Source organism: Plecotus auritus (genome assembly GCF_963455305.1).
Source record: "Plecotus auritus genome assembly, chromosome: 11".
NCBI classification, from domain to species: domain Eukaryota; kingdom Metazoa; phylum Chordata; class Mammalia; order Chiroptera; family Vespertilionidae; genus Plecotus; species Plecotus auritus.
The window spans coordinates 542,301-569,214 of NC_137777.1; the positions used below are offsets into that span (position 1 = coordinate 542,301).

Here is a 26,914-nt window from a genome sequence, read left to right on the forward strand (position 1 = left end):
CTGGATCCTGCTTCCCTCGTTGTGTCCCAACGCCTGGGAGGAATTGACAGCTGAGGGGCTGGGAAGGGGGCATGGATTTGGGGGGAGCAGGAATTTGCCAGGTGAATGGGGGTCATGGAACCCAGGTGTGGAGCAGGAGTCCCCGTCCTGGCCTGGTCTGGGTTGAACCCACCAGGTCTGTGCTGTGGGAACCCCCCTGGGCAGTTTGGAGGGATGGTGGGGTTCGGGGGCCGCCTCTGGCTCTCCCGTGGCCTTTCCAGCTCCTGGCCATGGGATGAAGGCGCTCGGTCAGGCAGTCGGCCAACAGTGACTGGTCAGCACTCACCAGCATCAGGGGGCCAGATCCCGGCCCAGGGCCTTCTACCCCGGCCTTCCCTCGCCACACCCCTGTGCCTCCATGGTTTGCAGACCCCCCTGCCCCCCCGGCACCGCTCCCCCGTCTCTGGTCCTGGTGTAGGGACCCTGACCCCCTCCCTCCTTTTCTCTCCTCCTTCCCCATCCGGGCCGGGTTGGACCGCTGGGCTGCAGGGCAGGCATTTGGCAGCAGAGCCAGAGGGGGACTGGGTGTGGCCCCCGTGGGCAGGGGAGGGCACCCCCAGCCCTGATGGAGGTGACTCAGTTCTCCCTTCCCTGCCGCAGCCGCGGCCGCAGCTGCTGCTGGTGGCAGCTCAGAGTTTCCAACAGGAAATGAGCTCCAGCCCCAGGCTGAGTCAGGGCCGCGGGCGTGGGCTCCCTCCTTCCCCTGCGTCCCTCAGGCCCAGCCCAGGACCGCGGGCCCCTCTCTCCATCCCCAGGGTGTGGCACGCTGCTTCCTCGTCGTCGTCTGCGGGTTGTTGAGTGAGGGCTCCGCACTTGGGCCGACACCTGGAACCTCCACTTCTCAGAGCTTTTTTCAAATTTTTATTTTATTTTTATTGATGACAGAGAGGAAGGGAGAGGGAGAGAGAAACAGCCACGATGAGAGAGAATCATGGTTCGGCTGCCTCCTGCACGCCTCACACTGGGGATTGAGCCCACAACCGGGGCATGTGCCCTTGACCGGGAATCAAACCGTGACCTCCTGGTTCAGCCGTGGGCAAACTACGGCCCGCGGGCCGGATCCGGCCCATTCGGCTGTTCTATCCGGCCCACGGAGCCGAAAGAGCGGAGGGTTCTCTTGCTCTCCCCTCCGCTCCTTTACTTTGGATTTATATTAGTTCACACAAACACTCCATCCATGCTTTTGTTCCGGCCCTCCGGTCCAGTTTAAGAACCCATTGTGGCCCTCGAGTCAAAAAGTTTGCCCACCCCTGTCCTGGTTCATAGGTCGACGCTCAGCCCCTGAGCCACGCCGGCCGGGCTGCAGCTTTTAAAGATGGTCAAGTAGGGAGCCCGTAACCTCTTCCCCAGGGCACTGCCTCTCTCGAGTGGGCAGAGGGCGAGGTCGGGAGCTTGTGGGCCAACGGCACTGGTTCCTAGAATGACCTGGGTCCAAGGGCCGCCTCTGTCCGTCCAGCCCTGGCCGGGGAGCCCTGATCACTGCAGGTCAGTCACACGTGCCCCCAGCCCCGCCCTGTGTCCTGGCGGTTTGCTCCTCGGTGTGGGAAGGTCTCTGCCAGCTCTGTCACCCACATACCAGCCGGACCCAGACCGAGCCCCTGGCCCAGGGTAGCCCCACCGTCTGGATGAGGGGCAGCTGTTAGGAGCCACCCAGGAGGGCCCCTCTGAGGTGGTGCCCTGAGCTGAGCCCTGACCGATGAGGAGGGGCCTGCTTGGCCTCGAGTAGCCTAGCCGAGGCGGGGTGGGGGGACAGGGAGGCCTGGTGGCCGGCCGGCGAGGAGCGGGACGGCCCATGGCCCTGGCTACCAGCGTGGGCTTGCTTTGTGGGGTGGGATGGGTTTCTATAAACGAACTTCATTTACATCTCAAAGTAATCACCCTTTGCCCGTCTCCAAAATCCTAAGTGAAGCCAGACATCTATAGCGAAGAGGCGCCATCGGAACGGTGTGCTCCCACCCGCTACGCGCCTTGATCTCCCCACAGCCCCGCCCTCGGGGGCTGTTGAGTCAGGACGCGGAGCTGTCTGGCTCTGTGGTAGGGCCCCGTGTGGCTGCAGGACATTCGGGTCTAGTCAGCTTTTCTTTTTAATGATATATTTTTATTGATCTCAGAAAGGGAGAGGGAGAGAGAGAAACACCAACGATGAGCGAGAATCATCCATCGGCTGCCTCCTGCACGCCCCCCACGGGGGGGTCAAACCTGCAACCCAGGCCTGTGCCCTGACCAGGAATCGAACCGTGACCCCCTGGTTCCTAGGGCGCTGCTCAACCCCTGAGCCCCGCCGGCCGGGCCAGGGTGCTTTTTGTGAGCCCCCAGGAGGCGCCTGGGTCCTGTGTGTGCCGGAGGGTATCTGTAGATTGGAGTGGGGGGGGAGTATGGCAGGATTTGGGTCGCCTTTCACCTGGTCCCGCAGTGGCTGGTGGGACATGCGTGGAGGAGGACCACTGAGCAGGGACACGGGTGTGGCTGTGCCCAGCTGGCCCCAGGGAGGGGCAGAGGAAGGGCCGGCTTTGGGAGCTGAGGGGTTGAGCGTGGGAAGTCCAGGGCAGGGGGCTGTGGAGAGGAGGGGGCTGTGGGCGGAGCAGGAGAGCACAATAGGGAAGACGGGTGCCCCCGGGGCCCTGCCTGGGGGCTCAGACGGCTCCGGCGGGGCGGCCGGGCTGGCCCACTGCACCACCCAGGCTGGTCTGACCCGTTGGCCAGCGGGTTCAGTGCTGCTCCCCTCTGACTAAGGGGTGGCTGTGAGGAGGAGCCAGGGTTCTCAGAGCTGGGTGGGGAGCCCTCCCTCGGCCTCCCACCCCTTCCCTCCTTCCTGCCTCCCTTCCTTTCCTCTCTGCGGCTCGGCTCGGGCTTGGAGCGGCTTGGCCGTGCTCGGCGCCATGGACAGGTACAGCATGGAGGAGCTGATTCAGCTGGGCCAAGGTAGGGCCGGGCCTGGCAGGGCTGCAGGCGTGCGGGGTGAAGGGGACAGACCTCCAACTGGGCTGGGCTCCCCAGGAGGCTTGTGGCTGGGGCCCGGGTGGGGGTGGGGGGGCTGGAACTCGGGGATGCAGGATGAGTGTGGCTTCCGCTCAGAGCTGCCCAGGGCGTGTCTGGTGTGGGATGGAGGTGCTGGCCCTGGCCCAGGTCTCTGGGGCGGGCGGGGGAGGGGGGGTGGAGGGCTGCCCTTGCCCTCAAGGAGCTGGTGCTGGCCCTGGCCCCGGCCCCGAGCCCCGATGGGCTCCTCAGAGCTGGCCGCAGCAGGCCAGGCCCCCGCAGACGGGAGTTTCTGGCTTGAGTGGGCCTTCCCGCGTGGGCCAGGCGGCCCCTACCCCAGCAGTCCGAGGCCCCGTGTGGTTTGCTGGGTGTTGCTGCAGGCCAGCTCCTCGCCCTCGCTGTGCCTCGGTTCCTCATCCGCCTGATGCTGGACTAGCACAGGACTCACTTCCTAGGGTTCTGTGAGGGTTAAATAGGATCGTGCTTGACACAGGAGTGCCACAAATGCCACAGAAACCCTGTGTGCAGTCCTCAGCCCTCCGTCTGCTGGGGCCTGGGAGGAGGGGGACAGGATGGTGACCCCTGTATCCTGTTTCCCGGGCACACTGAGGTCCAGGCCAGTCCAGGATGTAGCGTGGGCCTGCCTGCTGGCCAGGACCTCTGGCCCCGGGCCTTCCACAGACCGGGGCTCCTGGGGGGGGGGGCGGGACAGGGCAGACCCCAGGAGTGGCCTGGGGTGGGGTGGCACCGCCCCTTGATGGGGGACTCATTTATGTCTGTGTGGGTCTCTGGCCGGCCAGATGACCTTGGGGAGGCTGTCCGCACCCCTTGCCCATGTGGCCTTTTCCAAGTGTGCCCCACTACTGCTCCGCCGGGGGTGCACGCTCCCTCCCTAGGGCCGGTGCTGGGCCAGGAGACTTCTTCTTATTAGAACGGCTGTGGGAGCCTGGGGCTGATGCCGGGGGGCGCTACCCAGCTGGACTGGCCTCGGAAGGCCGAGGGCCCCGGCGCCCTCGCTCTGCACGTCATGTTCTAAGTCTGGACAGATGACGGGCCTTGCTTGTCCTCGGATATTTATATCCCTCGGGCCCCCTGCCCACCCTGCCCCTCCCCCACGGCCACAGGCGCTGCTGCTGACCGCGCACGCCCGTGCCCTCCCTCCCGACACCGCTGCCCGTTCTCTGCCGCCTCTGAGGGGCCTGTGACCCTCCCTCACCCGAACCCACTCCCGTCCGCCCCGAGGGCTCTCGCCGCCGTCCCCAATGAAGGTCGTGCCCGGTAGGTGGGAGCCCAGCCCGGCCGGCCTCTCTCTGTCCCGTTTCCCTGCACACTGCCTGCCTTCCCAGGCCATCCCCGCCTTCCCAGGCCATCCCCGCCTCCCCCGTCCCTCCGGCCCTGGGCCCTGTTTGCTGTCCCGTGTGGGGGGCCTCGGGACTGTGTGGGGCACTTGTCTTTGAGGTGGTTAGATCAGCTGCAAGCCTGGGGCTGGGGGGGGGCTGGGCCCTGGCATGCATCCCCTGTGGCGCCTGGCAGCTGTCTCCAGGGGGCACCCTCGGGGCAGAGTGGGGTGCTTGAGCACTGACTGGGGTCACCCTCCTGGTGGGAGTGGGGTGTCCCGTGCTGAGGCCGCCTAGGCTGTCCTGGGGGTGCCTTTCTTGGCCAGGAGTCACCCACGCCTCGCCGCAGGCCCCTCCTCCCGCGGGTGTGGCTGTGGGTAAACAGGGGTGAAGGCTCCCGCTAACCTTGAGCGCGATCACCGCGCGCAGGGACAGCTGAGCTGGGCTGGGCAGGCCGGTGGGGAGCGGTGCCGAGTGACAGGGAGGGAGGAGGGGCGGAGGCGGTGGGAGCCCAGTTGGTGCAGGGACCGCACTAGTCCCAGCCGGGCCGGCGGTGCTGCAGGGCGGTCCTGCGGGCAGGGCGGTCCCCGGCGCCCCCCTGGCCCGCCCTCGCGCAGGGAAGGGAGGGGGCTGCGGGCCTCACGCCGCCAGCGCCCCGTCCCGGAGGGCAGCTCCGCTAGCTCTGTGCGCACGCAGCCTGGGGGCCCCGAGCCATGGAGCCCTCGGGCGGCCTGTTCCCCTCCCTGGTGGTCGCGGGCCACGTCGTCACCCTGGCCGCCGTGTGGCAGTGGCGCAGGGGGCGCAGGCGGGCGCAGGAGGAGGAAGGTAAGCCGCCGGCTCTGCCCGGGCGCTGTCACCAGCCACAGCCGCCGCCCCTGCCGGAGGGAGCTGGAGGTGGGGCGGGGTGAGGGCCGCCTCCTCTCACCCCTGCATTTCCTCGTCCCTCCCCTTCCTGCCCCGAGCCGAGCAGCACGTGGTCGTGGGGAAGCGGTGTTGCCCCTGCCTCCCACCCGCACCGGACACCCTGCGCGCTGCCTCGTGGTCGGGTGGGATGAGGCTGGCGCTGGGCTCGGCGTGGGCAGCGCAGGAGCGCCCCCTGGGCGGGGAGGCCCTCCGGCCGCTGGGGACCCGGGGAGCACCCGCGGCTGTCAACACAGCCCGCAGGTGCCTGGCCGGTTCCTGCCCCGCCGAGGTCCCGCCCCCCGGAGGCCGAGCTGCACCGAATGGAGGCAGGTGCCTCCGCACCCTCTGCCAGGGCCCAGGACAGCCCGGGGCGGGCAGCCAGGCTGCACCCTGCCCCCCCCCCCCCCCAGCTCAAAGTCACCGCTCTGGGCTGCAGCCCGGCAGCCATGCCCAGCACAGCTCTGCCCGACACACGGCCGCCGCTCCCCGTGGGGCTGGGGGTGGGGGGTGGGGCTGCTGGCCAGAGGGACTGCCTGCCCTAAGGGGAACGGGAGGGGGTGCTCGGGTCTGCGCCCTGCACGGCCTGGGGTGCGGGCCTCATCCCCGGTGGGGGTGACAGGGCCACCCCCTGGCAGACCCGCTGGCCCTGAGGTCTGAGTCAGGATGGGGCTTCTAGGCGTGGTTTTGGGGGGCTGGGGAGCGGCTGGTGACTCAGCTGCGGTCAGTAAATGCGTAGGCCAGGGCTGCTCCCCCTGGCCTCGGCCCTCCCTCCCTCCCTCCCTCAGCCCACTCCCGTCCTGCCCTCCGTGGGGAGGGGCCCCTCCGGCCACTGTCCTGCCTGCTCCCTGCCCGGTGCTGCCCTGGGCTCGGTGTCTTTGCCCCGTTTTGGGCTGTTCTCTGCCAGCGCCTCCCCTCCCCCCCCCCCCCCCCCCCCGCCTCTGGCGCATCCCGCTGGGAGCCTCCTCTCGGGGAGTTCCCGGCTCCCGGGCGGAGCGGAGCGGGGCGGAGGGGGCTTCCCTCCCTGGGAGCCTGGGCAGCCCCGAGTTCCCAGGCCCCTTGGTCCTCGTGGGCTGCCCGCCCTGCCCCCAGCCCCCCAGGGTTAGCAGGGTCCTGTCCCTCCACATGGGGGTGCGGCTTCCGGTCCCGTGCTGGGCGGGGCGCCCCACCAGGGGCAGGTTCTTCGGGTCTGGGCTGCTCGCCCGCCGGCAGCGGGGGAGGGAGCGAGCGCAGAGCCTGGCTCCGCGCGTGGGCTGGGAGCAGAGGCACCGCCGCGCTGCTGGCCGCCTCGGTGGGCGACCCAGGGGCCCGACTCATGGCTGCGGCCGGCACGTGGGGGGCGGGGGGCGCCTTCGCCGCCCGGGAGGCCCTGCTGGAGCGGCCGTGCTGGCTGGACGGGGGCTGCGAGCGCGCCCGCAGGGGCTACCTCTACGGGCAGCTGTGCTGCGTAGGTGGGTGCGGCCTGCGGGAGGGCGAGGCGGGTGGAGGAGGAGCGGGCCGTCTCCCCGGGAACTGCTGCGGGGGTGGGGAGGGCGGCGGGGCCCGTCCAGGTGCAGCCCCGCCCCCTGCGCTGTCCCGGAAACACCTGGGAGGGAGGGAGGGAGGGAGGTGGAGGGAGGTCCCGGTGCCCCTTTCGTTTTTCCCTGCGGAGCGGGGCGGGGGCGGGGGCGGGGGCGGGGTCTGGCCTTGGATCCTGGGCCGCGGGCAGCAGGCAGCCGGGACGGGGGCGGAGGGAAGCGGGCGCCGAGGGCGGGGTCGGGCCTGCCTGGCTGTGGGGCTCCGCCGTCAGCCCCCCACGTCTGTCAAAGGGGCCGCGATGCCCCGCAGGGGCCTTGGGCAGCTCCAGGGGACACTGATGGGGGCAGAGGGGCAGCTGCTCTGGGAGAGTTCAAGGGTCAGGCATATGCGTAGGAGCCGGTGCTGGGCAGTGTGTCCTGGGGGAGGGGGGCCTGGCTGGGGGCACTGGGCTGGGCCAGCTGGGAGGGGGGTGTGTCTGTGGAGGAGGGGAGAGGATGAACCCTGAGACCCCAGAGCACCTCAGAGGAGGGGTGCCACTCCTCCCCCCTCCCCCCCTCACCTCCACCTGTGGGGGCCCCTTTGCGGCGGAGAGAAGGCTGGGGAAAGGGGTGACGGCTGCTCCCACCAGTCGGATGTCAGGCCCTGCTGCCTCCGGGTTGCATCCTCTGGGGTTCCTGATCCTCCTCCTGACCCGTTCCCAGGGGCCTCTGGAGTTGTCCCCTAACCCAAGTGACCCTCCCCCTGCAGGCAGGGACCTGCCTCCACTCCTGCTGGCCTAGCCCAGAGCCTGCCTACAGCAGGTGCTTGGCACAGACCCCTGAACTCTGACCCGCTGCTGGGTCAGGGGTCCTCCTAAGAGGCTCCGAACCTGGGGAGGGGCCCGGTGGGGGTTTCGGGGGCTGAGAGAAGTTCGGGGTGCGCCCTGTGCTGGGAGCGGTGGCCAGGCCCTGCCCAGGTGAGGGTGGGGGAGCGGAGGAGGAGGAGGACTAAGACCTTGAGGGAAGGTGGGGGCACAGCCAGCTCCTCCCGGCTTGGGCCCCGCCCCACAGGGTGTGGGCGCCCTCCTGTGGCCACAGAGGGGCAGCAGGGATGGGGGGGGGGGGGGAAGGGGGCTTTTCCCGGAATGGGGCCCCGAGTGCCGAGTGGGAGGGGGCTGCCCACAGCTGGATCCCATCAAGCCAGACGCTGGGCTGGAAAATTCTTGTGCATTCTTTCCCTCGGTGGAGAGAGCCGGGGTGCTGGGTGCTGGCCTTTGCAGCTGGAGGCCCGCGCCCTTCGCTCCGTCTTCCACCTTTACAGCCCTGAGGAGCTGCTATCTGGGAGCCCTGCCCAATGCAAACATCCCCACCCATCCTGCGCCCACTGCCCAGAGTGGCTTCCTTTCCCGTGAGTCACCAGGCCTGGGCCCCCTCCCCAACCCTGACTCACTGGCGGGGCCCCCTCCCAGCGCTCCCCGCTGCCCCCAGCCTCTCCCCCCGCTGCACGGGGCAGCGTTCCTGCAGCTCGGGCTGGGCGGTCCTGCTGGTGAGTCAGCGCTCAGCTATGTGCCGCTCTGCCCACCGTGGGCTCTGCCTCCAGACCGTGCAGCCAGGACGTGCGGGATGGGCAGCTTGGGAAGTGCCAGGCCTGCCCGGCTGCACAGAACCCAGCAGCGGGCATGTGGGCCGAGGAGGTGGGGTTTAGGGGGCAGTGGGTCCCCTCCCCAAAGGCCAGGAGTCACTCGGTTTAGGGAGCCCCGCCAGCAGGTGGGGTAGGCACCCTGGTCCCAGCCCCACTCTCGCCGCACGCCCTGTGCAGGGGGTGTCCCGGGGGGGTGGCCGTGGGCATGCAGACAGTGTGCGGCCGAGGCCAGGCCCGCGCGCACACACACACACACACACACCCACCCCTGGCTGTGGGCAGGATGGGTGAGGAAACCCCTGGGTTTCCTGTTTCTGCTGGCGGAGGGTGGGGCGGTGGGGGAGGGGCTGCCTTCTTCCCGCCGGAACACTCCCTCTGGGGGGTGGGGTGGGGCTCCTGGGGCGGGGACAGTGGTGCTGGGGAGTACCGCGGGCAGGGAGTGGCCACACGGACTTGGCCGGGAGCGGAGCCCGCTGCTGAGTGGGGAGCCAGGGAGTCCTGCGTCTGTCTGTCCGTCCGCGCGCACCAAGGGCGTCGGAGCGCAGCCCCGGGGGGCCGGGGACCAAGAGCGAGGGGCGGGGTGGCACCATGTCTCAGCACCGGCTCCGTGTGCCTGAGCCCCAGGGCCTGGGCAGCAAGAGAACCAGCTCCGAGGACAATCTCTACCTGGCTGTGCTCAGGGCCTCGGAGGGCAAGAAAGGTAGCCCACTCCCCCCCGGCCCGGCGGGCGGCACGGAGGGCAGGGCCCACTTCCTGTGGCAGGAAGCCTGGCTCTGGGTGGAGGTGGGGCCTGGACTCTGGGGTCTGAATTTGGGGGACAGACTCAGACAGGGCGTGGGGCTAAGGGAGGGGCTGGGCCCATGTTGGCAAGGCTGGCAGGGGCCTCTGGGCCTCGGGTACGGGGCCTTCGTGGGCGGGGTGCTCTGTGCCCCGCAAAGGGCCCATTACCCGGCTGGGAGGACACGGCGGGGTCCGGGGGAGCCTCTCCGCTCGGGTGTCTGGGAAGCGTGTGTGGGGACGGGGCAGGCTGGGACTTGCGGGCTCTGGCTCTGTGCTCTGTGCTCTGGGCGCGGCTGCCAGCTCTGGACCCTCCCGTCTCTGTGGGAGACAACGGGGGGACTGAGCAGTGGGCACCTTGTCTGGCCTCCTGCTCCCCTCGCTGCCTGGACAGGGCTGGCTGCGCCTGGGTCGGTCTGGGGGGGAGGGGGTCGCCGGCTCCGTGCACCTGGATCTGAGTGGTGGTTGCCTCCTGGGCCTCTGGGGCTTCTCCAGACCCCAGGTGACCTGGCCTTGTCTCTCCCAGATGAGCGGGACCGTGTGCAGAAAAAAACCTTCACCAAGTGGGTGAACAAGCACCTCATCAAGGTGGGTGCCTGTGTGTGTGCAGCGGGGGGCGGTGGGGGGGCAGGGGGGCGAGGAGACGGGTGGAGGGGAAGGGATGCCGGGCCCTCCAGGGAAACCAGAGCTGCCTGACCTGCCAGAAGGTGCCCCACCCCTGCCCTCAGGGTCCCGAAGGCCTGGGAGCTCACCTTTCATCTCCAACCTGTGGTTTTCTCTCTCGCTTCCTCCTGTCTCCTGTCTCCTGCCTCCTCCTCCTCCTCCTCTCTCTTCTGGACTCTCCTGGTCTCTCCTCACCTGCCCCGTAGCACTGGAGGGCAGAGGTAGGTGCCTCTGAACACCCAGGGGGCATGTTCTGTGGGCCTCCTGCCCCTGGGGTCCATGCCCCCCCCCCCAGGGCCCGTTAGTGGCGCTGGGAATACTGTGGCCGACACAGCCCCCTGTCCCGCAGGCCCAGAGGCACATCAGTGACCTGTACGAGGACCTCCGCGATGGCCACAACCTCATCTCCCTGCTGGAGGTGCTCTCGGGGGACAGCCTGGTACGTGCGCCCGCCCGCTCGCTCCCTCTGCGGCCCCGCCTGCCTCACCTGGACCCCCTGTCTGCCTTCCTCCCTCCAGGCCTTTCCCACAAGCCCGTTCTGCCTCGCCCCGGCTCCCGCCTGCCTCCCTGGGCCTCGGGGTCCCGGCGCCAGGCCCAGACCCCTGCTGTGGGCACACGGCCCTGCCGCTCTCCTCCCCGAAACCCTGATACAATAACCTCACGCTCTACTCTGCTTTGGTTTCTCTGCTGCTTGGACTCTGAACCTTGACCTCTGCCCTTTACCCTTTGCCCCGCTCTGGCCGGGCAGCCAAGAGAGCGGGACATAATCAGGAGCTCGCGCCTGGTGAGTGGCTGTGCCCGCTGGCCACGGCGGCACGTGGGCTCCCTGAGGCTGGAACCCAGCTCACCTGGCCCAGCCTGTGCCTGGCACAGGGGGCGGGCAGATGGCGGTGCATCTAGGCCGCCCGCTGTCCTGCCCGGGGGCCAGGCCTGGGACCCGCCAGGGCTGCCACCACTGGGCAGGAGGACCCCCCTCCCCCCATGCCACTGCCCTCCGCCCGCGGCTTCCTGGCTATTGTCTCCTCCCCAGCCCCTTCCTTCCTTCCCTCAGCCTAGGCCTGGCGGCTGGACTTCCCAAACCCCGCTGGGCCCGGCCTCTGGGTCCATGGCCCCCTTTGCAGCTACGGGGGTGGGGGGGAGGAGGAGTGGGGGGACCAGAGACCAGAGAGGGACGGCGGCCACACTGGGGAGGACCTCAGTTGCGCAGACGCCTGGGGTCCCGAGGGTGGCGGGACTGTGCCTCTGCCCCTGACGCGGACCGCCTTGCCCCTCACAGCCCCGAGAAAAGGGGAGGATGCGCTTCCACAAGCTGCAGAACGTGCAGATCGCCCTGGAGTACCTCCGACACCGCCAGGTGAGGCGCCCCTCCGACCCCATGTCCCTGCCCCTGGCCCTGCCCCTGCCCCAGCCCCAGCCGCCCGCGGGCGCCACTGAGGGCTTCTCGCTTGCAGGTGAAGCTGGTGAACATCAGGAACGATGACATTGCCGACGGCAACCCCAAGCTGACCCTCGGCCTGATCTGGACCATCATCCTGCACTTCCAGGTGAGCGCGCCGCCGCCGCCTCCCCCTGCGGCTGTGGCTGCCGCCCCCGCCCAGCCCGCACCCCGGCCCTGGGCTGCCTCTCTCGGGCGCCTGCCTACCCTGTGCCCTCTGGCCCTGTCTGGGCAGGGCCCGCAGAGCCTCCCTGCAGAGGAATGCCTGCCCAGGGAGGTTGTGGAGAAGCACCCGCTGCACCAGCTGACTCATCCGTTGCCTGCCCGGCTGCACAGGAAGCCACAAATCTGAGAGCTGGGCAGGCAGAGCCAGCCCTGCTGGCATGGCGGCTGAGTCAGAGAGGCGTGCAGGCCGACAGACAGGAGACAGGCCGGCCCTGCACAGACAGCTCGACGGGCTGGCGGGCCAGGCCTGAAGGGTGGATCCGCGCAGGGCCGGGCTGGTGCCATGGCGTGCCATGCCCAGACCCCGAGACCCTCCCCACAGCCCGCAGCCCGAGAGGGGCTGGCGGCCCTCCCCTCACCCATGGCCTTTGCTGGACCCGAGCTGGGGGAGCTCTGGGACCCGCAGCTGCTCTTCTTGGCCCCCCTCCACCACCTTGGGGGGCTCAGGCTGTGCTCCAGGTCCCATCTCCCCAGCGGAGGGAGCCCCGGGCACCCGTCTGTGTCCGCAGGGGGGCCGGGGGGCCCTGACTTAGGCTCCGGCAGCTGCAGGCTGAGGTGTGGTGGGTCCCAGCTGCTCAGGAGGGGCCCCGGGGCCCCCTGCGCACCCTCTCTGGGCCTGGTGGTTCCCGGGTGCTACAGCCGGGTCCCGAGCCGCCTCTGCCCCCAGGCAGGCGGTTGTGGGGCGGTGGGCACAGGTCAAGGCGGGCGGCGTGGCTGAGCTGCTCCTTGCCCACTGTGGGGCAGATCTCGGACATCCAGGTGAGCGGGCAGTCGGAGGACATGACGGCCAAGGAGAAGCTGCTGCTGTGGTCCCAGCGGATGGTGGAGGGCTACCAGGGCCTGCGCTGCGACAACTTCACCACCAGCTGGCGGGACGGCCGCCTCTTCAACGCCATCATCCACCGGCACAAGTAGGAGCCGCGCTCCCAGGCGGCGGCACTCGGGGGGGGGGGGCGGGGGCGCGCAGCCAGGCGGCGGCAAACAAGTCGGGGCAGGGAGGTGGCACAGGGGCGGCTCACCCTGACAGGAACCCGCTGCCCCAGGGGACGGGTGCCCGTGCCAGCCTGCCTCGCTGGGTGGATGCAGGCCCAGCCACACCACACCCAGCCTGCCTCCACGGGGCCCTTCCAGCAGCCCCCGCTCCCTCCAGGCCAGAGGGCCCACAGCCATGAGCATCTGCCCCCGGTGGGCTCTCCAGGGGGTCTGGGTGGCCAGGCCACGTGGGGGATGGTCCTCAGGGGACCTCCGCCCCCACCCAGGAAGGACCTGGGGCCTGTGGGGCAGGGTGGCTGCAGGGCGCCCAGCTGACCGGCACCCTGGCTCCACGCACTCCACCTGCACCGGTGCACACACAGGTCTTTGTGTGGGCCGGCCGGGCATCGTGTTCTTCAGGGGGAGTGTGGGGCTGGGAGGTGTGATACTGGGACGGCCTGTGTGCTGACGAGTCCGTGGGTCTCGCCGCCCCCGTGTCTCCGCCCGCCTGCCCCACTGACGCCGGCTCTGCCCACAGGCCCATGCTCATTGACATGAACAAGGTGTACGGTCAGACCAACCTAGAGAACCTGGATCAGGCCTTCTCTGTGGCCGAGCGGGACCTGGGAGTGACCCGGCTCCTGGACCCTGAGGGTGGGTGCCGCTGCCCCTCCTCCCGCCCCTCCCCTGCTGCCTGCGTGGGGCCCTCTGACCTCTGGCCTTCCTCCCCCCAGACGTGGACGTCCCTCAGCCCGACGAGAAGTCCATCATCACGTACGTCTCATCCCTGTACGACGCCATGCCCCGGGTGCCGGACGCGCAGGATGGGGTGAAGGCCAACGTGAGTGGCGGCTGGCGGGCCTGGGTGGGGTGGGGTGGGGGTGGGAGTGGGGGCGGCCTCGACAGCCCTGACGGCCCCGGCCCTCCAGGAGCTGCAGCTGCGCTGGCAGGAGTACCGGCAGCTGGTGATGCTGCTGCTGCAGTGGGTCCGGCACCACACCGCCGTCTTCGAGGAGCGCAAGTTCCCCTCCAGCTTTGAGGAGATCGAGGTGGGCGTCCTCGTCCTCGCGGTGGTGGGGGGGCCCGGGGCCGTTGTGGGAGCCCAGGCCTGGGTGCTGACAGCTCTGCCCCCACAGATCCTGTGGTGCCAGTTCCTGAAATTCAAGGAGACCGAGCTCCCGGCCAAGGAGGCCGACAAGACCCGGTCCAAGGGCATCTATCAGTCCCTCGAGGTGAGCGGGCGTTCTGGAGGCCAGCGAGGCTGTCGAGGGGCCTGGCCTCACGCCTGAGCCTCGGGGCAGGCTGGGTGCCCGGAGGCCTGGGGGGCTTGGCACCCCCACCCCTCTGCGGCCCAGGCCTGAGTCTGGCTCCCGCCCACAGGGGGCGGTGCAAGCGGGCCAACTGAAGGTGCCCCCCGGGTACCACCCGCTGGACGTGGAGAAGGAGTGGGGCAAGCTGCACGTGGCCATCCTGGAGCGGGAGAAGCTGCTCCGGAGCGAGTTTGAGAGGTGGGTGGTGCCGGAGGCTGCGGTCGGCGGGCGGGCGGGGCCCTGCGGTGGCAGGGAAGCCACCCGAGGATGAGTCACTGCCTGGGGAGGAAATCCCCCCCCAGGGCTGGAAACCCACACTGGGCCAGCGGGACACTGGGCTGCAGGCCGGCAGGGAGGCCGGGCGCAGCGGGCACTGCTCTGCCACCCGGAGCCGGCGGGCAGCCCCTCACGTTGGTCCCTGGCGTTGGGCCTTAGGCTGGAGTGCCTTCAGCGCATCGTCAGCAAACTGCAGATGGAGGCCGGGCTGTGCGAGGAGCAGCTGAACCAGGCCGACGCCCTGCTGCAGTCGGTGAGGGCGGAGGGGGGAGGGTTGGACTGGGCAAGCGGGGGGGGGGGGGCACAGGAGGGGGGAGGCCCACACCTGCCCCGCCTCCTGGCCCCCAGCTCCTCCCTCCTGGCATGTGGCCAACTCTGACGGCTCGTTGGGCTGAGCTGGCTCTGGGCACCAGGCAGGACCCAGAAGAGGCGCAGAGGGCTTGCTGCTAGGAGGGCGTTTTGCGGGTGAGGCCCCGGGAACACGAAGGGGCCGTGACTGAGGCCATGAAGGGACTGGCAGCTTGGACCCAGTGAGGCCTCTGGACAGGATCCTGGTCCCCGCGAGAGCCAGGGCTGGCGACGTTTCAATAAAATACGTTTTTATTGATTTCAGAGAGGAAGGGAGAGGTGGGGAGAGAGAGAGAGAAACGTCAGTGGTGAGAGAGAATCATGGAGCGCCTGCCCTCTGGTGGTCATAGTGACCGGTCCTTCCACCATTGGGTCGATTTGCATATTAGGTTTTTATTATTATAGGTTGATTTCAGAGAGGAAGGGAGAGGGAGAGAGAGAAACATCAGTGATGAAAGAGAATCATGGATCGGTGCCTCCTGCACGCCCCACACTGGGGATCCAGCCCACAACCGGGGTGGGGGGGGGGGCGTGTGCCCTGACCGGGAATCGAATCGTGACCCTTCAGTCTGCAGGCCGACACTTCCCACTGAGCCACCCCGGCCAGGCAGGGCCGGCAATGTGTGCGTCAGGGAGACGTGCAGGGAGGGAAGGGGAAAGGCCGGGGCCGGGGTCTGAGTCACGGCGACCATCATGCAGGACATCCGGCTGCTGGCCGCGGGCAAGGTGCCCCAGCGGGCGGGCGAGGTGGAGCGGGACCTGGACAAGGCCGACACCATGATCCGGCTGCTCTTCAACGACGTGCAGGCCCTGAAGGATGGGCGGCACCCGCAGGGCGAGCAGATGTACCGCAGGTGGGCTGCGTGCGCCCGACGTGGGGCCCCGGGGGCTGGGGGCACCGGCTCCCCGCTCACCCTCCGCCCGTCCCCCCAGGGTTTACCGCCTGCACGAGCGCCTGGTGGCCATCCGCACCGAGTACAACCTCCGGCTGAAGGCGGGCGTGGCCGCCCCCGTGACCCAGGTGACCCAGGTGACCCTGCAGACCGCCCAGCGGCGCCCCGAGCTCGAGGACTCCACGCTGCGTTACCTGCAGGACCTGCTGGCCTGGGTGGAGGACAACCAGCACCGCGTGGACGGCGCCGAGTGGGGCGTGGACCTCCCCAGCGTGGAGGCGCAGCTGGGCAGCCACCGCGGCCTGCACCAGTCCATCGAGGAGTTCCGGGCCAAGATTGAGCGGGCGCGGAGCGACGAGGTGAGTGGGTGCCCGTGGGGCGGACCTTGGGGTGGGCCCGGGGGCCTGGCCACGCAGGCCTCACCCTCCCGGTCCCCTGCAGGGTCAGCTCTCCCCCGCCATCCGGGGCACCTACCGGGAGTGCCTGGGCCGGCTGGACCTGCAGTACGCCAAGCTGCTGGTGAGCGGGGCAGGCCTGGCTGCAGGCCGACGCGTGCGGGGACCACGGGGTGTGGGCCGCAGGGACCAGGGGCTCTGGAGTCGGAGGCTACCAGAGGCCAGAGCAGGGGGGAGTTGGCGGCGGGGGGGGGGGGAGCGGGCCATCCCGTGGACACGCCCTGCTCGCCTCCAGAACTCCTCCAAGGCCCGGCTGCGGTCCCTGGAGAGCCTGCACGGGTTTGTGGCGGCCGCCACCAAGGAGCTGATGTGGCTGAGTGAGAAGGAGGAGGAGGAGGTCGGCTTCGACTGGAGCGAGCGCAACGCCAACATGGCCGCCAAGAAGGAGAGCTACTCGGTGAGGCGGCCCCGCACCCCACAGTGCACCCCAAGGCTGGTGGTGGCCCCTCGGTGCTGGCTGGGCAGGTCCAGCTCCAGGCCCCACGGGGGAGGGTCCCTCAGTGCTGGCTGGACAGTCAGGTCCAGGCCCCACGGGGGAGCCCCGAGGGCTCAGTTGGCCTTGCCGGGAGCCGGGCAGACCCGGGGCAGCCCTGACGCTGTCCCTGAGACCTGCTGCCCGTCTGTCAGGCCCTGATGCGTGAGCTGGAGCTGAAGGAAAAGAAGATCAAGGAGATCCAGACCACGGGGGACCGGCTGCTGCGCGAGGCCCACCCTGCTCGGCCCACAGTGGAGGTGGGGGCTGCAGGGACTGGGGGCTCGGGACCGGGCTGAGGGGACCAGGGCTGCGGGGACTGAGGACGGCAGGGCCAGGGCTGAGGGGACCAGGACTGCGGGGACTGGGGGCTCGGGACCGGGCTGAGGGGACCAGGGCTGCGGGGACTGAGGACGGCAGGGCCAGGGCTGAGGGGACCAGGACTGCGGGGACTGGGGGCTCGGGACCGGGCTGAGGGGACCAGGGCTGCGGGGACTGAGGACGGCAGGGCCAGGGCTGAGGGGGCTGGAGGCTGACAGGGCCCCCCTCCCCGTGCGCAGTCCTTCCAGGCGGCCCTGCAGACCCAATGGAGCTGGATGCTGCAGCTGTGCTGCTGCGTGGAGGCGCACCTGAAGGAGAACACCGCCTACTTCCAGGTGAGCCCGCCACACCCACTCAGGGGCCGTGTCCCCGGAGCCCCAGACCCCCACTGGGGCATGCGCCCCCCCTCCCGCCCCCGGCCCTGCACCGCCCTGCTGTGGGCGTGTCCCCGGCCCCCAGGCCCCGGCCCCTGAGCCCAGCCTGGCCCCTTCCCGCTGCAGTTCTTCTCAGACGTGCGGGAGGCCGAGGAGCAGCTGCGGAAGCTGCAGGAGACGCTGCGCAGGAAGTACACCTGCGACCGCTCCATCACCGTCACGCGCCTCAAGGACCTGCTGCAGGATGCCCAGGTGAGCTGGCGGCGCAGGTGAGGGGCAGGCAGGGTGGAGGGGCTCCAGGGGAGGGGTGGCGTCTGGGCACACGGGTGCTCTGGGAAGGTCCCTCTGGGCGTGGAGGGCCCGATGGGGCCGTCAGCACAGTGGGATGGGTGTGGGGGTGAGGCTGGCGGGGGGCACAGTGGGATGGGTGTGGGGGTGAGGCTGGCAGGGGGCACAGTGGGATGGGTGTGGGGGTGAGGCTGGCGGGGGGCACAGTGGGATGGGTGTGGGGGTGAGGCTGGCGGGGGGCACGGTGGTGGCAGCAGGTGTCTGGCCGGAGCTGGGAGGAACCCTCCCCCTCGGGGCCCCTGGACAGCTGCTCTGCTGCAGCCCTTTCCCCGAACATGGGTCCTTGGGCCTTGGGCGTCTCAGCCTGATGCCTGAGGGGCTGAGGCTGGCGGAGGTGGCATGCCCTGGGCTGGGGTGGGGTGCCCAGGTGGGGCCTGGCTTCTGGCAGTGCTAGGGGGAGGGATGGAGGAGAGAGAAGCAGGAAGCTGCTGGCTGGGGCATCCGTGCTCAGGAGTGAGGGTCAGTGGAGGCTGGGGGTCCAGGAGGCCCCGAGAGACGCAGGCAGGTCCAGGTGGACCCTTGACTTGAACCCCTGGACAGTCCTTGGTGGGTTTGGCCCCTTGGAGGGCTGAATGGGAGGAGGGGGGTGACTGGCAAGGGGAGGAAGAGGGGAGAGGAGACAGGCTGTTTGGGGACCAGCGTGCAGCTGGGGCCCGTCCCCTGGAGGGTGCAGCGTGTGGCCTGGGGCTCAGCGCTGGCCAGGAAGGAAGGAGCCATGGGAGGCCACGCCCTGGGGACCTGCCTCAGTCACGTGTCCCGTTTCCACGCGCCTGGCCCCCTCCCTGGGCAGTGGAAGGACCCCCGGCCTCAGGGTGGCGGCGCCCAGCGTGCCGGCTCCTTGCACGGTGCGGGGGGTGGGGGTGGGCCTCACGGACGGTCCCCGGGGCACCTGCTGCCTGGACACGGGGTGACGGCCTCTGGGCGGCCCCGCCCCCTCCCCTGCAGGACGAGAAAGACCAGCTGACTGAGTACCGGGGGCACCTGTCAGGCCTCGCCAAGCGCGCCAAGGCCGTCGTGCAGCTGAAACCCCGCAACCCGGCCCATCCCGTGCGGGGCCGCGTGCCCCTGCTGGCCGTGTGCGACTACAAGCAGGTGGAGGTGAGGCTGGGGGCCGGCGGGGCGCCCGCGGAGGGTGTGGTGGAGGGGCCCGGCTGGGGGGGCCGGGGCGTGGCCGCACTGACCGCCCCGGCTGCCCCAGGTGACCGTGCACAAGGGTGACCAGTGCCAGCTGGTGGGCCCCGTGCAGCCGAACCACTGGAAGGTGGTCAGCAGCTCCGGCTCCGAGGCCGCCGTGCCCTCCGTGTGCTTCCTCGTACCCCCACCCAACCCGGAGGCCCAGGAAGCCGTCGCCAGGTGGGTGGCCTGGGGTGTGGCTGCTGGAGCGGGCGGCAGGGGCGGGGGGGTGGTGCCTGGCACCTCTGACCGAACCCCTGACCTGCCAGGCTGGAGGCCCAGCACCAGGCGCTGGTCACGCTGTGGCACCAGCTGCACGTGGACATGAAGAGCCTCCTGGCGTGGCAGAGCCTCAGCCGGGACCTGCAGCTCATCCGCTCCTGGTCCCTGGTCACGGTAGGACGTGGGCCGCGGGGCGTGGCAGGGGCTTCCGCCCGGGCCTGCCCTGTGTGCTCAGCTCCCTGTGCGCCCCCCCCTCCGCCCCCCAGTTCCGCACGCTGAAGCCGGAGGAGCAGCGCCAGGCCCTGCGCAACCTGGAGCTGCACTACCAGGCCTTCCTGCGGGACAGCCAGGACGCCGGCAGCTTCGGGCCCGAGGACCGGCTGCAGGCCGAGCGCGAGTACAGCTCCTGCAGCCGCCACTACCAGCAGCTGCTGCAGAGTCTGGAGCAGGGTAGGCTTGTGGCCTGAGCGGGCGGACGGGCGGGCGGGCGGGCGGACAGACAGGCGGACGGGCGGCAGCGTCTGAACAGCCGTGTCCCCAGGTGAGCAGGAGGAGTCCCGCTGTCAGCGCTGCATCTCGGAGCTCAAGGACATCCGGCTGCAGTTGGAGGCCTGTGAGACGCGCACCGTGCACCGCCTGCGGCTGCCGCTGGACAAGGAGCCTGCGCGGGAGTGTGCCCAGCGCATCGCCGAGCAGCAGGCAGGCGCCTGCCCCTCCCCTCCCCCCTCCCCTCCCCCTCTCCCCTCCCCCCTCGCCTCCCCCTGGCTCCGTGCTCAGCTCACCTCCACGCCTCGCTCTCTCCTCAGAAAGCACAGGCGGAGGTGGAAGGGCTGGGCAAGGGGGTTGCCCGGCTCTCTGAGGAGGCCGAGAAGGTCCTGGCCCTGCCCGAGCCCTCCCCGGCCGCCCCCACGCTGCGCTCGGAGCTGGAGCTGACCCTGGGCAAGCTGGAGCAGGTCCGCAGCCTCTCCGCCATTTACCTGGAGAAGTGAGTGCGCCGAGGCCCTGACCTGGGGGTGCTGAGCGAGGCCGATCCCACGTGGGGGGGCACAGGCTGGCGTGGGGGGTCTGTGGAGGGTGTGGCCCTGACCTGGGGGGTGCTGAGTGAGGCCGATCCCACGTGGGGGGGACAGGCTGGCGTGGGGGGGTCTGTGGAGGGTGTGGCCCTGACCTGGGGGGTGCTGAGTGAGGCCGATCCCACGTGGGGGGGACAGGCTGGTGTGGGGGGGGGTCTGTGGAGGGTGTGGCCCTGGCCGGCGTGGCTCAGTGGATAGAGGGTCGGCCTACGGACCGAAGGGTCCCGGGTTCGATTCCGGTCAAGCGCATGGTGCTTGGCTGCAGGCTCCTCCCCGGCCTGGACCCCCGTCGGGACGCGTGCAGCAGGCAACCAATCGCTGCGCTTCTGTCGCATCGATGTCTCTCTCCGTCTCTCCCTCTTTCCCACTCTCTCTAAAATCAGTGGGAAAACATCCTTGGATGAGGATAAACAAACAAACAAAAAGAGGTGGTGGGTGTGGACCAAGGTGGGGCCGTGGACGTGGAGAGGGGCTCAGCCTGTGCCTTGAAGGCGGGACGTCCTGATGACTGGACCCGGGCCGAGAGGGGTGGCTCCCTGAGGTGGGGGGCTGTGGGAGTGAGGACTCGGGGGGATCCCACCCGTGTGATGTCAGGAGCTAGGGGTGTCTGAGGAAAGTGTGGACCAGGGACGGGCAGAGGGTGGAGCCCAGGAGGGTGAGGAAGGCCCACCGGGGAGGTGACCCTGGGCAAGTGAGGTTTGGGGGGGGGGGCGCCAGCCACCTCGGGCGGCTCCTTGGGTGTGGGCAGGGGGTGGGTCAGCAGGGCATGGGGCCGTGGATGTGGGAGGGGCCGTGCTGAGGTCGTTATGGGGGACCTGCACCTGCCCCCCACATCCTGACTCCCACCCCCTCGGCCCCTGTGCCCCTGGGGAAATGCACAGCCCTCTGGGGCCGTCCTCCCACTCGCCTCGTCCTCCAGCCCAGGGCCCCCTTCTGTCCTCCGGCTCATCAGCGTGCACACCACGGGCTCGCTGCTTCTCCTTCAGGGGGAGTGAGGACCCCCCCCTCCTCCGTCGCATCTCGGACTCACCCTTCCAGTCCCGCCCGGGTCCCACGTCCTTGTTTCTGACATGTTTCTTAGCCCCTTGGACGTTGTGGCAGCATGCCTACCTCTCACCCACCTTTTCTCTCTTTTTATTTTACTTCCTGTTTTTATTGACTTCAGAGAGGAAGGGAGAGGGAGAGAGAAACACCAGTGACGAGAGAGAGTCACGGATCGGCTGCCTCCCGCACGCCCCACACACCAGGGATCGAGCCCGTAACCCGGGCATGTGCTCTGAACGGAACTGAGCGGTGACCTCCTGGTTCATAGGTCGACACTCAACCCCTGAGCCATGCCTGCCGGGCGTTACCCTTCCCAGCCTGGGGCGGGAAGGCGGAGAGCTCCAGGCCACAGGCGTAAGCTCTGTGTCCGGCCAGCACGGCCTCCATCACACACAAGCATCCGTACCCCGACGTCCTCGAGTACTCTCCCCGCCCCACCCTCCAGCTCTGATCCTGCTCTCCCCCAGGCTCAAGACCATCAGCCTGGTGATCCGCAGCACACAGGGGGCCGAGGAGGTGCTCCGGCGCCACGAGGAGCAGCTCAAGGAGGCCCAGGCCGTGCCGGCCACCCTTCCGGAGCTCGAGGCCACCAAGGCTGCACTCAAGGTACCACCCTCAGAACAGGGCCGGGCAGGGGAGGGGGGGCCCGGGGGCTGGCAGCAGGGCCTCGGGCTGAAGCAGCACCGCCCCTCTGTCCCCAACAGAAGCTGCGGGCCCAGGCGGAGGCGCAGCAGCCCGTGTTCGACGCCCTGCGGGACGAACTGCGGGGGGCGCAGGAGGTGGGGGAGCGGCTGCAGCAGCGGCACGGGGAGCGGGACGTGGAGGTGGAGCGTTGGCGGGAGCGGGTGGCCCAGCTGCTGGAGCGCTGGCAGGCCGTGCTGGCCCAGAACGACATGCGGCAGCGGGAGCTGGAGCAGCTGGGCCGGCAGCTGCGGTACTACCGGGAGAGCGCCGACCCGCTGGGCGCCTGGCTGCAGGATGCCAAGCAGCGGCAGGAGCAGATCCAGGCCTTGCCGCTGGCCAACAGCCAGGCCGTGCGGGAGCAGCTGCGGCAGGAGAAGGTGGGCCTGGGCCAGTGTGGCTGGAGCCGGGTGGGCGGGGGGCGGGCGGGGGAGGGGGGGAACATGGCCGGTGCTGACCACCACTCCGCCCCCCCCCCCCCAGGCGCTGCTGGAGGAAATCGAGCGCCACGGAGAGAAGGTGGAGGAGTGCCAGAGGTTCGCCAAGCAGTACATCAACGCCATCAAGGTAAGTGGCTGAGCGTCGACCTATGAACCAGGAGGTCGTAGTTCGATTCTTGGTCAAGGCCACATGCCCGGGTTGCGGGCTTGACCCCAGTGGGGGGTGTGCGGGAGGCAGCCGATCCAGGATTCTCTCTCATCATTGCTGTTTCTCTCTCTCTGTCTCCCTCCCTAAAATCAATTAAAAGTAATTTTTTTTTTTTCCCAAAAGTGAGGCTTTTGCTTCCTGCCATCTCAGCCAGGCTGGGGTCCTGGGGCCTGAACCCTCAGGGGTGGTCCCAGGCACAGGCCTAGCTGGCGGGGGCGGGGGCGGGGGCGGGGCGAGCCGGCGGCTCACGGTGTCCCCCCGTGTCCCCCGTGTCCCCCCGCAGGACTATGAGCTCCAGCTGATCACATACAAGGCGCAGCTGGAGCCCGTGGCCTCTCCGGCCAAGAAGCCCAAGGTCCAGTCAGGGTCTGAGAGCGTCATCCAGGAGGTGCGGCGGAGGGCGTGGCCGGGTGGCTCGGGCGGCTCGGGTGGCTCGGGCCGTGGCTGGGGAGGGACTGACCCTGCCTGCCCCGCCTCCTGCCCCCAGTACGTGGACCTCCGCACGCGCTACAGCGAGCTGACCATGCTGACGAGCCAGTACATCAAGTTCATCAGCGAGACGCTGCGGCGCATGGAGGAGGAGGAGGTACGGCGGGGGGCGGGGCTGCCGCTGCCCAGACGCAGCCCTGGGAGCTCGGGGTCACCACGTAGCTCGGCCCCCCCACACTCCCGCTGCCTGATGCCGCCAGCGCCCCACTCTGAGCTTGGCCTGCTCTCCACGGTGGCTGGCACCTCCTCCTCCTCCTCTGTGTTTGTACCTGCCCCACCGGCTGCCCCACCGGCTGCCCCACCGGCTCTCCTTGGGATTCTTCCTCGGGAGCCCACGTCGCCGCTCCTCGCTCCTCGCGGCTGCTGCTCTGGAAGAGCTGGGGTGCTGGGCTGCGGGCAGGGCAGGGATGTCCTTGGGTGAGGTGCGGGGTACCAGCTCTCCTGCTCCACAGGTGGCCTCGCCGTTGGCCCACCTGCAGCCTCCTCTGTGGTCAGCGCAGGCGCGTGCATCCTTCTGAGCTGGCGGCCTGCACCCCTGTCCCGCTGGCCGCCTTGGGGTCGGGGCCCCGCGCTCACATGCTCGGGCGGGGCTGGTGGTGGTGCGGCTCGGGGCCTGCGAGCCTCTGCTTTGCTCTCTCTCCTCGTCTGTCTCGCCGCCTGTCTGAGGGAAGAGGGGCTGTGCCCGAGCCTCCTCCTGGGGCCGGTGAGCACTGTGGGGCCAGGCTGCGCTCGCTGCCCCGTGTCCCGGGCGGGTGCACGCTCCCTCCCACGCCGGGCTGTGACCTCTGTCTCCCTGACCCCCCATCGTGCTGTCCGCGTGGACTGTGGTGGTGCCGTGCCCCCCCGCGCGCCGGGCCCGCACTCACGCTCTCTCTGGTTCTCTCCCTCTCTCTGCCGCGGCCACAGAGGCTGGCCGAGCAGCAGCGGGCAGAGGAGCGGGAGCGCCTGGCCGAGGTGGAGGCCGCGCTGGAGCAGCAGCGGCAGCTGGCGGAGACGCACGCGCAGGCCAAGGCGCAGGCCGAGCGGGAGGCGCAGGAGCTGCAGCGGCGCATGCAGGAGGAGGTGGTGCGGCGTGAGGAGGCCGCGGTGGACGCGCAGCAGCAGAAGCGCAGCATCCAGGAGGAGCTGCAGCAGCTGCGGCAGAGCTCGGAGGCCGAGATCCAGGCGAAGGCCCGGCAGGCGGAGGAGGCGGAGCGCAGCCGCGTGCGCATCGAGGAGGAGATCCGCGTGGTGCGCCTGCAGCTGGAGACCACCGAGCGCCAGCGCGGCGGGGCCGAGGGCGAGCTCCAGGCCCTGCGGGCGCGCGCCGAGGAGGCCGAGGCGCAGAAGCGACAGGCGCAGGAGGAGGCGGAGCGCCTGCGGCGGCAGGTGCAGGAGGAGACCCAGCGCAAGAAGCAGGCGGAGGCCGAGCTGGCCCTGCGCGTGAAGGCGGAGGCGGAGGCCGCCCGGGAGAAGCAGCGGGCCCTGCAGGCGCTGGAGGAGCTGCGGCTGCAGGCGGAGGAGGCGGATCGCCGGCTGCGGCAGGCGGAGGCCGAGCGGGCGCGCCAGGTACAGGTGGCCCTGGAGACGGCCCAGCGCAGCGCCGCGGTGGAACTGCAGAGCAAGCGCGCCTCCTTCGCCGAGAAGACGGCCCAGCTGGAGCGCACCCTCCAGGAGGAGCACGTGACCGTGACGCAGCTGCGGGAGGAGGCCGAGCGGCACGCGCAGCAGCAGGCCGAGGCGGAGCGCGCCCGGGAGGAGGCCGAGCGGGAGCTGGAGCGCTGGCAGCTGAAGGCCAACGAGGCCCTGCGGCTGCGGCTGCAGGCGGAGGAGGTGGCGCAGCAGAAGAGCCTGGCGCAGGCCGAGGCGGAGAAGCAGAAGGAGGAGGCGGAGCGCGAGGCGCGGCGGCGGGGCAAGGCGGAGGAGCAGGCGGTGCGGCAGCGGGAGCTGGCCGAGCGGGAGCTGGAGAAGCAGCGGCAGCTGGCGGAGGGCACGGCCCAGCAGCGCCTGGCCGCGGAGCAGGAGCTTATCCGGCTGCGGGCCGAGACCGAGCAGGGGGAGCAGCAGCGGCTGCTGCTGGAGGAGGAGCTGGGGCGGCTGCAGCGCGAGGCGGCCGAGGCCACGCAGAAGCGCCAGGAGCTGGAGGCGGAGCTGGCCAAGGTGCGCGCGGAGATGGAGGTGCTGCTGGCCAGCAAGGCCCGAGCCGAGGAGGAGTCGCGCTCCACCAGCGAGAAGTCGAAGCAGAGGCTGGAGGCGGAGGCCGGGCGCTTCCGGGAGCTGGCGGAGGAGGCCGCCCGCCTGCGCGCCCTGGCGGAGGAGGCCAAGCGGCAGCGGCAGCTGGCGGAAGAGGACGCTGCGCGGCAGCGGGCGGAGGCGGAGCGGGTGCTCGCCGAGAAGCTGGCCACCATCGGCGAGGCCACGCGGCTCAAGACGGAGGCGGAGATCGCGCTGAAGGAGAAGGAAGCGGAGAACGAGCGCCTGCGGCGGCTGGCGGAGGACGAGGCCTTCCACCGGAGGCGGCTGGAGGAGCAGGCGGCCCAGCACAAGGCGGACATCGAGGAGCGGCTGGCTCAGCTGCGCCAGGCCTCGGAGAGCGAGCTGGAGAGGCAGAAGGGGCTGGTGCAGGACACGCTGCGGCAGCGGCGGCAGGTGGAGGAGGAGATCCTGGCCCTGAAGGCGAGCTTCGAGCGCGCGGCCGCAGGCAAGGCGGAGCTGGAGCTGGAGCTGGTGCGCATCCGCAGCAACGCGGAGGACACGCTGCGCAGCAAGGAGCAGGCTGAGCTGGAGGCCACGCGGCAGCGGCAGCTGGCGGCGGAGGAGGAGCAGCGGCGCCGCGAGGCGGAGGAGCGTGTGCAGAAGAGCCTGGCGGCCGAGGAGGAGGCGGCGCGGCAGCGTAAAGCGGCGCTGGAGGAAGTGGAGCGGCTCAAGGCCAAGGTGGAGGAGGCGCGGCGCCTGCGCGAGCGCGCGGAGCAGGAGTCGGCGCGCCAGCTGCAGCTGGCCCAGGACGCCGCGCAGAAGCGGCTGCAGGCGGAGGAGAAGGCGCACGTGTTCGCGGTGCAGCAGAAGGAGCAGGAGCTGCAGCAGACCCTGCAGCAGGAGCAGAGCGTGCTGGAGCGGCTGCGCGGCGAGGCGGAGGCCGCGCGGCGGGCCGCCGAGGAGGCCGAGGAGGCGCGGGAGCAGGCGGAGCGGGACGCGGCGCAGTCCCGCATGCAGGTGGAGGAGGCGGAGCGGCTGAAGCAGGCGGCGGAGCAGGAGGCGCAGGCCCGGGCGCGGGCGCAGGCCGCCGCGGAGAAGCTGCGGAAGGAGGCCGAGCAGGAGGCGAAGCGGCGGGCGCAGGCGGAGCAGGCGGCCCTGCGGCAGAAGCAGGCGGCCGACGCGGAGATGGAGAAGCACAAGAAGTTCGCGGAGCAGACGCTGCGGCAGAAGGCGCAGGTGGAGCAGGAGCTGACGACGCTGCGGCTGCAGCTGGAGGAGACCGACCACCAGAAGGGCATCCTGGACGAGGAGCTGCAGCGGCTGAAGGCGGAGGTGACGGAGGCGGCGCGGCAGCGCAGCCAGGTGGAGGAGGAGCTCTTCTCGGTGCGCGTGCAGATGGAGGAGCTGGGCAAGCTCAAGGCGCGCATCGAGGCCGAGAACCGCGCGCTTATCCTGCGGGACAAGGACAACACGCAGCGCTTCCTGGAGGAGGAGGCCGAGAAGATGAAGCAGGTGGCGGAGGAGGCGGCGCGGCTGAGCGTGGCGGCCCAGGAGGCGGCGCGGCTGCGGCAGCTGGCGGAGGAGGACCTGGCGCAGCAGCGGGCGCTGGCCGAGAAGATGCTCAAGGAGAAGATGCAGGCGGTGCAGGAAGCCACGCGGCTCAAGGCCGAGGCCGAGCTGCTGCAGCAGCAGAAGGAGCTGGCGCAGGAGCAGGCCCGGCGCCTGCAGGAGGACAAGGCGCAGATGGAGCAGCAGCTGGCGCAGGAGACGCAGGGCTTCCAGCGGACCCTGGAGGCGGAGCGGCAGCGGCAGCTGGAGATGAGCGCCGAGGCCGAGCGCCTGAAGCTGCGCGTGGCCGAGATGAGCCGGGCGCAGGCCCGCGCCGAGGAGGACGCCCAGCGCTTCCGGAAGCAGGCGGAGGAGATCGGGGACAGGCTGCACCGCACGGAGCTCGCCACGCAGGAGAAGGTGACGCTGGTGCAGACGCTGGAGATCCAGCGGCAGCAGAGCGACCAGGACGCCGAGCGCCTGCGGGAGGCGATCGCCGAGCTGGAGCGCGAGAAGGAGAAGCTCAAGCAGGAGGCCAGGTTACTGCAGCTCAAGTCGGAGGAGGTACCGGCCCCTCGCGCTCAGGGGCGGGCGGGGTGGGG

At 70.2% G+C, this 26,914-nt stretch overlaps 1 protein-coding gene across 22 annotated transcripts in view; it reads left to right on the forward strand.

The window, feature by feature from the left end:
- PLEC (plectin) overlaps positions 1–26,914 on the forward strand; it is a 60,536-nt gene that overhangs the window by 26,249 nt on the left and 7,373 nt on the right. For 7 of the 22 annotated variants that reach the window (XM_080646711.1, XM_080646710.1, XM_080646695.1 and 4 more), the window contains 32 exons: positions 9,694–9,755; positions 10,037–10,051; positions 10,180–10,269; positions 10,579–10,614; positions 11,107–11,184; positions 11,282–11,374; positions 12,235–12,401; positions 13,001–13,116; positions 13,197–13,303; positions 13,392–13,511; positions 13,599–13,694; positions 13,843–13,970; positions 14,208–14,301; positions 15,096–15,250; positions 15,330–15,648; positions 15,731–15,808; positions 15,980–16,141; positions 16,372–16,476; positions 16,777–16,872; positions 17,038–17,163; positions 18,205–18,357; positions 18,458–18,612; positions 18,702–18,828; positions 18,921–19,104; positions 19,196–19,353; positions 19,461–19,639; positions 21,239–21,377; positions 21,476–21,832; positions 21,936–22,019; positions 22,384–22,488; positions 22,588–22,686; positions 23,496–26,876. In XM_080646711.1, the coding sequence (XP_080502837.1) occupies positions 9,694–9,755; positions 10,037–10,051; positions 10,180–10,269; positions 10,579–10,614; positions 11,107–11,184; positions 11,282–11,374; positions 12,235–12,401; positions 13,001–13,116; positions 13,197–13,303; positions 13,392–13,511; positions 13,599–13,694; positions 13,843–13,970; positions 14,208–14,301; positions 15,096–15,250; positions 15,330–15,648; positions 15,731–15,808; positions 15,980–16,141; positions 16,372–16,476; positions 16,777–16,872; positions 17,038–17,163; positions 18,205–18,357; positions 18,458–18,612; positions 18,702–18,828; positions 18,921–19,104; positions 19,196–19,353; positions 19,461–19,639; positions 21,239–21,377; positions 21,476–21,832; positions 21,936–22,019; positions 22,384–22,488; positions 22,588–22,686; positions 23,496–26,876 (7,364 nt within the window). Of the gene's footprint in view, positions 1–6,537; positions 6,704–8,943; positions 9,091–9,693; positions 9,756–10,036; positions 10,052–10,179; positions 10,270–10,578; positions 10,615–11,106; positions 11,185–11,281; positions 11,375–12,234; positions 12,402–13,000; positions 13,117–13,196; positions 13,304–13,391; positions 13,512–13,598; positions 13,695–13,842; positions 13,971–14,207; positions 14,302–15,095; positions 15,251–15,329; positions 15,649–15,730; positions 15,809–15,979; positions 16,142–16,371; positions 16,477–16,776; positions 16,873–17,037; positions 17,164–18,204; positions 18,358–18,457; positions 18,613–18,701; positions 18,829–18,920; positions 19,105–19,195; positions 19,354–19,460; positions 19,640–21,238; positions 21,378–21,475; positions 21,833–21,935; positions 22,020–22,383; positions 22,489–22,587; positions 22,687–23,495; positions 26,877–26,914 lie in introns of those variants that run through there. The other 15 variants (XM_080646706.1, XM_080646697.1, XM_080646703.1 and 12 more) reach the window with 8 other exon arrangements.